This window comes from Varanus komodoensis, unplaced genomic scaffold (genome assembly GCF_004798865.1).
Source record: "Varanus komodoensis strain SLA01 unplaced genomic scaffold, ASM479886v1 scaffold134, whole genome shotgun sequence".
Lineage (NCBI taxonomy): Eukaryota > Metazoa > Chordata > Lepidosauria > Squamata > Varanidae > Varanus > Varanus komodoensis.
In genome coordinates, this window is record NW_025335387.1 from 373,684 (window position 1) to 384,890 (window position 11,207).

Here is an 11,207-nt window from a genome sequence, read left to right on the forward strand (position 1 = left end):
ATGGGCAACTGCACCAAAACCCCAGGCAGGCGACTCTCCAAGGTAGGGTGAGAAGGGAGAGAGGGTGGGAGGCAGGGAGGGAGGGAGGGCAGCCCCCTGTCCTTGCATCTGTGTGTATTTGTGACCCCCGCCCCGCCCCGCCTGTGTGTGTATGTCTGCCTTGCCCTTCATGTGCACGCCTGTTTCCCCCCTCTTCCTTCCTCAGAGCCTGTGCTCCGGCAGAAGGCCTGGGCTGGAGGGTCTCCTGAGACAAGCAAGAGCAGTGCCCTTGTGGCTGCTTCCGTCTAGGCTCCTCCAGGACCACTCCCTTGTCCTCGCAAGCATAGCTTAAGGCAGCACGGAAGCCCCATCCCCAAGCTCCAGTACAGCCAGATTCAGTAAGAAAGTACTGGGTTATTCGAACGAGGCTAGGTGTGAGTCACAGGACAGTGACAGTCCCTCCACCAATTTAGGCCTTCCCAGACTAGCATCCAGATCCCTTTTTCTTTTCGCGCATTGAAGTAAGAGCTAAATGTGACTCAGTGCCCTCTCCCTTCTACCAGTGTACAAGCCTGTGCTTGGGCTGGGTAAGTCAGGGTTCAAACCAGGTGGGCCCCAGGATTATTTGTCCTTTGAGAACTCAGGATTCCTAACTATGGTAACTTTAATATCCCTGCATGTTCTCCAGGGTCAGTCTCTCAAAACCCGAGGGTCAGCAAAATGATATGCACCTACCTTGGTATCTACCGGAAGTGCCAGCGCTTGATCAGAGAAAGAACCATACTTCTGGGCATTGGTTGTTATTACTATTTATTTCATTTCTATACTGCCCCATAGCTGAAGCTTTTTGGGCAGTTTATACCAATTCATAAAAACAAAACAACAAAATACCAGACAAATACTATAAAATCAAAGCTGCACTGAAAAAATTAAAGTAATAAACATGTAGTTCTTGATTCAGGCGTGTGGCATCTATGTAGAAGGTTTTGGGCCATCAAGCGGGGGTTGGAGGTGGTCCCACTCAAGTTATAGGTATCAGGGTCAGAATGGGAAGAAAATCATGTTGCCACCTGTTTCAGGGAAGGAAAATGACAACTGCATATGCTCAGTTATATCAAAACAGGCCTTTGTGCATTTTAAATAACTGGGACCATTTAAAGCAGATCAAGATGGTGGTAGCTCTAGAATAGGAATGAGTAACTGGAGAAAGTCCAGATTTGGTTCTCCAGTAAGTGGTGATCTCATTTCTGCCATCCCAATTGTGGTATGAAGTGTGAGTGGGAATGTTCTTGAACCAGCGCAAGCAACACCGTTGTGACCTTTCTGTCCAGTAACATCTTCTTGTCTGTCATCATCTTCGGCCCAGAATAAATTTTATGTATGCACATGATCATGCAAACACAGGTATGTTCTCTCCGCCCTGGATCTGCCACAGGACCATTTTTCTGAGGCATGGGGTGAGATTTTAGATGTGTCAGGACTTATTTAGGAGCCACAAGTATGCATCAGATATGTGAATATTTGTCCATTGGGGTCACTGATGTAGGTGTGTTAGGGCAGGTATCTAGGCCTGTTCTCCTGTGTCTCTGTCAAGAATGTTGATTATGTTGGTGTCAGTGGACCCTGTGTGTCACTTCCATGGCATATTGGCGGAGACACTGCTGCGTGATGGTGCAAGGAAGACAATACCAAGCAAGGGATCTTTTTCCAGAAAGCAATTTGCTCATATAGGTCAATGCTAGGAAGCATATCGCCCCAGATTTTGTATGTTACAGTAGTTTTGCCCAGCAGTATGTGCATATGTTAGGTGCATGTAAAAGGTTTGCACATGTCAGGGTATGATGAGGAATCAGAACATCTCTTCTCCCTGTTGTCAATTTACAAGTGGGGTTTAGAGCAAGGAAAACCAACTATTCCAAACTAGAATAAAAACCCCATAGAGTCACAGTTCTGCTACAGGGCAGCTATGCCACAGCACCAGCTTTTGGAGGGTAATAGAATGTATAGAAAAGCAGAGAAATAAAATAATCTAAAAAAAAAAAAGCAATGTAAAGAATAAAACTTTCCTCCCACAATGAAAATGGTTGGAGGCAGCTCAATAAAATGATGGGCTAAGCCCTCGTGTAGAGAATCCTTCTCTGTGTCTATATCTCTTGCTACTTCCATGTTACATTTCTGCATTTGTATGACTATAGTGTTATTGGTGTGTGACATTACATGGACTTGGCATAGATGTCTGTCCGCATTCCAACATAGATTGAGGCATGTCAGATTCCTTAGAGCATTGGAGATCATTAGATCTAACTGTGGATTTTACTAATTAGAAAAGACACTCAGTTGTGAAGATGAATTTATGGATGAGAACCATGAGACCTTTTTGGAAACCTCATATTATTCCCTTAGCCCAGTTCTGCTTTTCTCTTTCATTATTCTCCTTTCCATATTCTTCATTACCAGGAGTGCTTCCACTGAGGCATTTCTCACAACCTCACCTTGCCTGATTCATGGACATTTACAGGTCCAAATGATGTCACTGTTCTCCATTCTGATCTGCTGTGTTTTCCCACTGCTGCTTCTGTCCTTCCCTTCCCACAGTAAATCTGTGAAGTGGGAAAGGTGGAACAGCTGCCCAATGGCTTCTGAGTGGTAGACCTCCATCCCACGTCTGCCACTTCCCCAGAATTTCCCAGGAGCCTTAAACACCCAGGTCCTGACAGGTGGGGAAACCGGGTCTCTAATCATACTCGGCTAATTGCAAGCTATGCTACAGGAAAATAAGCAGCCCTCTGAGGCTCCCGGCTCCCCAGCCTCTACCAGCAACGACATGGACGAATTGGCTGATGGCGCGCAGTATCCACCGTTGCAGAATTACTCGGTGCTGCATGGCTTAGTGGGGCCAGCCTGCATCTTCCTGCGCCAGAGCATCGCCATCACACAGATGGTATGTACTGCGCTTCTGTCAATGCAATATGCTGCACACGAGAGCACTGCGGCCTCCACAGCCGCCCACTGAGTCTATAGGGGCTGAGCTCTTGTCCTGCTCCGCTCACCCAGCCATATAAACCACGTACTGGAATATTTCAAGTCTGCTGCATATGTGACTCTTTCCTCCATGGAGACTGACCATCTTCATTTGGGAATAAACACCTACATGTTAGCATTTGAAGTGCAATAGGTTATTTCTAGCCACAGGTGTACTGACTTGATGCCTGCCCTTTGAGTGTTCAGTCAACCTACCTGTGGAAGATAAAGCATTCATGCCGCAGCTTGTACATTACGGTCAACAAGTGTCTTTCTTTACGACAAGGGTGGGAGAATTGTAGACCTCCAGTTTTGGCCTACGATGGCTATCAGCCTTAGCTAGCATAGCCAATGATAAGAGATGGAGGGAGTTGTAGGTCAAAATGCCTAGAGGGCCAACAAGCTGTGTACCAGCTCCAAAGAAACTGACTAGTGAAAAATGTCCTTAATTGAGGGATTTTTCCACTGGTCAAGAGCCAAGCAATAAGAGGCACAGATTAACTGTAATTACACCTTTATTTTGGGCTTTAGATTGGCTTCAGGTGGTTCGCAGCTCTTCACAAGTACTGTCTTGTTGCAATCTTTACAGTAACCTTGCAATGTAGGCCAGTATTGTTACCTCTGAAATGGCAGAGCTAAAGTTGAGAGAAGCAGAGAGAGAAAGGCACCTAAGGCTACCGAGAGTTCCTGGCAGAGGCGATATCGCAATGGGTGACATCCTGACATCATTCTCTTGTTCACTGCCTAACACCTGCTTTTGGGTTACCCAGCCCAGCACTTGGAAATTTGATACATTTGCCTTTTGCAGGGGATGGAAGGGCTTTCCTTAGGGTAATCTGTGGCAACCATGTGCTGGAACAATGTTTGCATTGCATCTAACAGTGATACAGCCTGAGGCTGTAATCCTTTGCCAGGTTACTTGGGGCAAACCTTGTTAAATATAGTGGGTGTTAATTCCTCATAAAGATGGGTAGCATCAGGCTGCACAAAGAAAGGATATTCTGTATTCACTGTTGAATAAGCTGTGCAATGGAGACTCTCTTGAAGTTGCTTCTGACTGGTAGTTCAGGATGCAAGAGCAGTGGAATAGGTGTGGGTGGGGCCAAGCAGCCATCTCTTGTTTTCACTGACCTTTATTCCCTTTCTTTCCCAGGACAGAGAACTGCGGCCAGAAGAAATTGAAGGTAAAATGAAAAATCCCACCCTGCCTTTTTACTCCAGTTAGCGGGGCTGTGATCCAATGAGCCCCACCACACCAGATAAGATTCACCCTGCTAGTTCCTTGTTAAATCACTGGAGGGATCTCAGGAATAGTGTATGTCATTTAGTCCATATGAAGAAAATACCCATGGGTAAATATTACATGATGTGGTATCTTTTCTGGGGCCCATCATTCCAAACTGGGAAGCTTCTGTGCAACAGCTCACCCTGAAAACAGGGACCCTCCATTGCCTATTCGGGTCCAAAGCTCCACTGCTATCACTCTGTGCTGCTGAGCTATAGATAGCACAGGCTGAATAGATTCAGCAGCTACAGTCTGGAATGGGCTAAGCATGAATGCTAGTCTGCTTGGTTTGCACCACTGAGGTAACTTCCTTTGCTCTGTGGTCAGACCAGCCAGGAGGCTGCTGCTTCACTTCTGCTTCATCTAGTTTCTTTGACTCAATCTAATGCTTAATCCCACCTTGTCCGTTTGCCTCAGGTGCCTGGCCTTCCCATGCTTTTTCTTTAAAATTTTACTGAAGATTATAAAGAACAAAGCATGCACAAAATAGGTGCATGTGAAAAATATATGCATGAAAACACAAAAATACTTGATTTAATTTAATGGAAAAGAGGCTTGCAAAAATGCACATGTTTGAAATAATACACAGGTATCTTTTTGGAAGTTCTGCATGAAAATACATACAGGTGTTCATGCAGACCTTAAAAAAGAATAATTTGCAGATGGAATGAGCTTAAAAACGGAAAATGAAAACCTGAGTGACACCGAGTTTGAGAGAGTTGTCCAGTCCTACTTTGCTTCCTTGCTTAATTTTTGGACCCCATCTTTTGTTTTGTTACTTCTGATCTCTACAGCTCATCACCTTAACTGGAGGGAAGCTGTTAGATACTGGATGTCAACACCTTGACTGTAAATATGGGCTATATCGTCTATACATTGCATGAAAACTCTCACTGGACAAACACTGAGTATTCTGACCCCATGTTCCTCTAGTGACATCTATTGCCATTATCCCATTGACACAGAGCTCCAAAATGTAGCAAGAGTGCTCGTGGCTGACTGGCACATTTGGGGTAGCGCAGGCTGAGGCCCAGTCTCTCTTTTGCCGTTTACTTGGTGCAAGACATTAGCGATGTCCTGATTTCCAAGGGAAACCAATAAAAAGGGGGAAATAAAGTAATTAAAAGTGGCTCAGAGGTCTCATTCTTCTTGGAATGTAATCCTAAATGTGTTCAGTAGGGAGAAAGTCCTATTGAACATGAATGGAGTCTTTGGCTTATAGCATCTCTTCTCCTTCCAGAGCTAAAGGAGGCCTTCCGGGAGTTTGACAAAGACCACGATGGCTACATCAGTTACAAGGATCTGGGAGAATGCATGCGGACCATGGGCTACATGCCCACTGAGATGGAGCTCATTGAGTTGTCTCAGCAGATCAGTATGTGCCTAGAATTACTAATTCAGCCCAGTGCCCCAAGCAAAACTGCCCTTTTTCAGCATATGTGCACTAAGGCAGGTTCCCTTTCCCCCTTTTTGAGAAAAATCAGTAGTAAAAAGGCTTCCAAGCTCCTCATCCTCACATTAACTAGGCTACCCCATCATTTGATGGAGTGGCCGCCATGCTGCATGTTGAAAGCACTGCAACAAACAGCATAATAGGCACACTTTCACAGAACTATCAGGAGGTAAAGGATAAAGACTTCCTAAACAAAAGCAGGAGGACCATCCATGCCTCAGACACCCTCCCAACACAAAGCCACACACAGTAAATACCATGCGAATGATTGGTGTACTACAGAAAGGCTTACAGATCTGATTGCATCCTTTCCCCCAAAAAACTGAACAAATAACCTTTAAAAGTTTTATTAAACTTTTTTTCTTTTTCATCATCATCATCATCATCATCAGTGCAACATAATGATCTTACGATGATCCTGTGCGTATTCAAGGAAAATGCTTACGACCGCTCTGAGGCCTTTTTCCCTTTGTAAGTGCAGGTCTTTCCCTGCTCTTACTGAACATACAAAACAGTTGCAGGATTCAGTTGAGAAGGACAAGCTAGCAAATGTGAGCTTCTTTCTAACACAGCTCAGGGGATTGATAAACTGACAATTTGCATTTGTGGGAACCATCTCTTTTTAAAAAATGTTAAAGCCATTTAATCCATGCAAGAGAGGGTCAGGGAAGTAAAGGGCAACACAGATGGAAGGAGGTTGCTTGCTGGTTGTGAGTTGGTCCATAGTATAATACACTTAAGCTGCTGCCGTCCTCTTGTGGCTGAAATGGTCTTTCTGTATCTACAGCTGGAGGGAAAGTGGATTTTGATGACTTTGTGGAACTGATGGGCCCCAAGATGCTAGCAGAAACAGCAGATATGATTGGGGTGAAAGAACTACGGGATGCCTTCCGAGAGGTGAGAGCCACACAATTTCTGTCTAAACATGAGAGGAAGTTTAACAGGGCTTGGCTGGGCAGGACTTTGTTCTCCACATGTTCTGAATTACAGAATAATGGTCCAGAGATTATTGGGCCTGTAGGCCCAAACATCTGGAGGGCACCAGGGTACTCTTTCTGCTACTCAAATTTCCTTACAATGGTTTTTGCAGGTAAACAGCTCTGCTTTTATAAATAGATTTCATGTGTGCCATTTAAGGTGGCCTTGAACTTCTATCCTGCTATTGGGTGTACAAGTGTGGAAGTCAGTGATGGGTATGCAGGAAAATGGATTTACATAACTGTTGTTTCTTCTTGCAGTTTTTGTGTGAACCGAGTACAATTTATAGTTATGGGTTCACCTTTTTCCTTAGAGTTGTTCCTTTCTGAGATTTTTTCCCCCACGTTAACCACCCTAAATGTATGTAAAGCCTGACCAGTTTCACCAATGCAAGTTTTCTTAACTATTATTTTTCTTTGTGACTCTCTTGGTTCCTTTTTTGGTCCACTCCGCCTCCTTCACTGCCTCCCTGCCTCTGATCATTGGGAAAGCTGACATGGTTGGGCCTTGTCAGTTTGATAAAACCTTTTCTGTTCATTGGGTTGTGTGCAGCTGCTGGACTACCTACTGGCCATGTTGTCTTGAAATTGTGGGAGTTCCAGTCCTACACACCTGGAGGGTGCCAGGTTGGGAGAGAGAAGCTTGTTGCATACAAATCTGACTGGCTAGGCAGAGCTGGTACTTCAATTAAGCGCCAAGTGTCCTGCAGCCTTTTCTTACTGGCACACCAAGAGCAGGAACAGGAAGGCAGTGATGCTATCCTCAGATTCAGGGAGGTGAAGTATGACAAGAAGTTGGATTGCGCGTGAGTGTGGCAGGCAGGCTACTGGAATTAGGATTCTTCTTCTTCCAGTTTGATACAAACGGTGATGGGCAGATCAGCATAGCTGAGCTACGGGAAGCCATGCGCAAGCTCCTGGGGCAGCAGTTGAACTACCGTGAGGTGGACGAGATCCTCAAGGATGTTGATCTGAACGGGGATGGCCTAGTGGACTTTGAAGGTATCTGAGAAGGTGGAAGTCCTTCCCTTGTGCTCTACTTTCGTCTTACCCATCTGGGGTTGGATGTGAGAGCTGAAGCTGGGAGAATAATTGGGATCTCTTCTGGGATTTGGATCTAAAGCAGAGGTGGGCAATACAGGGCTTGTAAACGGGCCTTGTGGCCCTTGCTGCTGAGGCACTGCCAAAATATATGGTGGTAGCAACACACACATCTCACTGATTTGCTGCCAATAATCAGCAGCAAACTGCTATTGGAACATTACAGTGGTCAAAGTTAATTTGCATGCAAACTAGATTTCATGATTGTAGCATTCCATAGAGATTTGCTGCCAGAACTCAGCTGCAAAGCCAGGGTTTGTTCATTTGTTTTGCTGCCACCACCAGCACATTGTGGTGCCACCTATGGGAGGAGTTCATGGGGTAAAAATGGTGCCCAAATCTCCTGAGTTTGCCCACCCTGGCCTAGAGACTTGCTTAGGGGAAGGAGGAAGTCATTTCTATTAGTCCAGATTTTGAGTTGGTCATGGGGAATTAGATCATTAGTTACAGCTTAGGAGCCAGAACGCCTAGGTTTTCATCGCTAATCAGTAAATACCTAACAATATACCTATATTGTAACAAATGTATGGCTTCCTTTTCAGTGAATGTTGCACTTCAGCAACAGCATCAGATTTTGCATAAACTAGGAAGGTGGCGCCAGTTGAAGCCCTGTCTCTTTGCCCACAGTAGTGAGTGGCTCCCATTCTCTTCTATGAGAAGAATTAAGCAGAGACATCATTTCAAGGGGGTCAAAGTGTGCACTCAGTGAACCAGGACCCATACAGCAGGGGCATGGTTTGTGCTTTCCCAGCTCTTGCACCTCACCCACTTTGTCACATTGAACTCAAACTCAACAGGAACGGAGAATTGACTGTGAGGAGAGGAATCTCTGGCCTGCAGGCATTCTCCATCTGTTCCGTGGCAGCTTGCACTGCTTTGCGGCCCTGAGCACTTTTCCAAAATGGAATTCAGTCTCGTGCTGCAGTTCAATGTTCCTGTTCTAGAATGTGATAAAATATTGGAAGAATAAGGTGGAATATTAGAAACTTGGAATAGTTGAATGCTTTACCCTTTCCTTCTGTTATGGCAAGCATGGAGAACTTCTGGGCACTTTTTCAACAGTGAGAAAGGGAACCTTTCAGTGCTTAGCATTCCCTGAGTGATCTGAGTGAGTCACCTAAGATGGTAGGCCTATAGATGTGTATATATGGATGAGGCATGAAGTGTGTGTTGGTGGGGCGGGGGGAGGAAGGTATAGCAGCAGAGACTCTACCCACTACTAGTACTTGGAACTGCATGCTGTCCCTGGGCCAATTTGCTGCTTGGGTCAAATGTTGTATCCCACCTGCATTATGGTGACATCTTTTATTGATTTTTTGCAGAGTTTGTACGGATGATGTCTCGTTGACAGCAGCTAGTTGCAGCCAAAGGCTGATGTGCCTTATTAAGAGAAGAAACGCCAAGCTGCCATTTAGTCCAACTTGCAGTGAATCTGGCCCTCGGATGTTAGAGTTTTGTCTAAGGACTTTCCACACACCCTGCTTGGAGCCAAACAGCCACTCCTAATGTCCAGATATCCATAACAGCTTCAAATCTTCAATTACATCTTGGACCAGACCCCCAGATCAATATCCTGCCTACCTTATAAGTTAAAGCTCCAAGCGTCGACCACACTTACTTAGGCACTGGTTGTCATTATACCTCACCCTTCCTCTGTTTGCTACAATATTGATCTTTCTCCCTAACTATACCTTAAAGAGGCAGCAGGCTTAACAACAAAACTCCCAAATTGTTCTGTGGGCAATTGTGTAAGATATTCCAAGTGCCCATCCTCTGACCAAGAAGTGTTGATTTTCTTGCCCCTTTCCTCCTCTAAATGGTGTGTTTTAGAATTCCCCCTCCCTTGAATCATACCCTACCCACTCCAGTCTCTAGGATATCATTGTAAATGATGTCATATAAATTGTTGTTTTTCCCAAGCACAGTGGACATGCATGAGCAACACACAGCAGTGGTAAGGAGTTGGCTTGTGGCCCCAAACAGAACACCGTTGGTTCCAGGAACTGAATAGGATGGGGGCTACTCATTGCTGTTAAGCCAGCCTTAACAACTGAATGTGATCTATAGTATATGAATGTTTCATTAGAACTAAAGGAAGTGGCAGCTGTGGTCACGAGGTGCTGGGAATCTGTAGCAAAACTACTACTACTTTGCCTAGTTCCTGGGATCAATTTACGCTGGACTTTACTAATATGAAGCTGCTTTATAGATTGCCTTTTAACTAGGCAAATATGTCACTTTTAATTATTACATTCCCATCCACAGCTGGTGTCAGACTTCTATACACATGTGATTTGGGGAAAATAGGGTCCCTTGGATGCTTACTAAGGAATTTTTATTGCAGAAGTCATTAATGACAGTCTAAGAGCAGAATCCTATGCATGCTTGGACGGAAGGAGTTCTGCAACTCTCAGCATTCCTCAGTCAGTAATGCTACTGTAGAATTCTGGGAGTTGTAGTACTTTTGTCTGAACATGTACCATTGTTTCTTAAAATACACAACCTCAAAGGAATGATTGGTGTGCTCCAACCTATTCTTAAATTCATTCAGTGGTAGTGTGACTCACTGTCCTGACTCAACATCTTGCTCTGAATATGTACCTCCAAAGACTTCCCAGAATCCTCTGCAACACAAAGGGATTCCATGACAAACACACAGGAGTTCCCCAGCAGGTAAATAAACGAGGACAGAATTCCCTCTAGCTAGAAAGTTCCTATGTACCATTTTTTAACTTTCCCACTGAAAATCTTTTTTTTTCTCCATCCCAGTTCCTGTTCTGATTAAGAAAACTAATATGTTTCAGGTAAGATACTACTATCAGTTGTGCATGTGGCTGTCATTCTTTTTCTCACAGATGGAATACCATGCATTTGGCTGTATCAGAACACATATTTAAGCAAATTCAGTGAACCCAGATTCACAGGTGATTTGATTCATGCATATTCTTGATCATTTCACCTATACAACTTATTTCACCTTACAACTATATCATCAAAGTTTTTTTATATTTTTTGTTACTGACAGAGATAATGAACCTCAGATATGAACAGATGATTGTACAAAGAGAGGAACTCTTTACTATTTAATGTATATTAGGGATGTCACCTTATTTATTACACACACAAATATATTTTCTCAGGTCCTATGTATAAGTTCCAATTGATTATGCAGATAAATCTGCAAAAATTGCTATGGATGCAACAGTTCCTTGTGAAGATTAATGTCAACTGTTTTCAGGCATGTGTCCCCCTAGATGATGTCCTAGGACGGACATAACTTCCTTATTTAATTGATTTTGTGTAGTAAATGTATATGGCTGCTTATCAACAAGTTTTTCCTCGGTGGCTTACAGCTCAAAACAATCAAAGTAAATTGCAGAAAAGACAAAAT

The 11,207-nt window shown here is 44.1% G+C and overlaps 1 protein-coding gene across 1 annotated transcript; it reads left to right on the top strand.

The window, feature by feature from the left end:
* Positions 1 to 10,805, top strand: LOC123019723 (calcium-binding protein 2-like). Its single transcript, XM_044422749.1, has 6 exons — positions 1 to 42; positions 4,154 to 4,184; positions 5,526 to 5,666; positions 6,526 to 6,635; positions 7,570 to 7,717; positions 9,139 to 10,805. The coding sequence occupies exons 1-6, from the start codon at positions 1 to 3 to the stop codon at positions 9,162 to 9,164; spliced, it is 498 nt and encodes a 165-aa protein (XP_044278684.1). The 3' UTR covers positions 9,165 to 10,805.
* The last annotated feature ends 402 nt before the right edge of the window (positions 10,806 to 11,207 follow it).

Coding starts and splice junctions, on each gene's coding strand:
- LOC123019723 (XM_044422749.1), top strand. CDS start 1: ATGGGCAACTGCACCAAAACCCCAGGCAGGCGACTCTCCAAG. Junction 43..4,153: donor CAGGCAGGCGACTCTCCAAG/GTAGGGTGAGAA, acceptor TTTCTTTCCCAG/GACAGAGAACTGCGGCCAGA. Junction 4,185..5,525: donor GCGGCCAGAAGAAATTGAAG/GTAAAATGAAAA, acceptor TTCTCCTTCCAG/AGCTAAAGGAGGCCTTCCGG.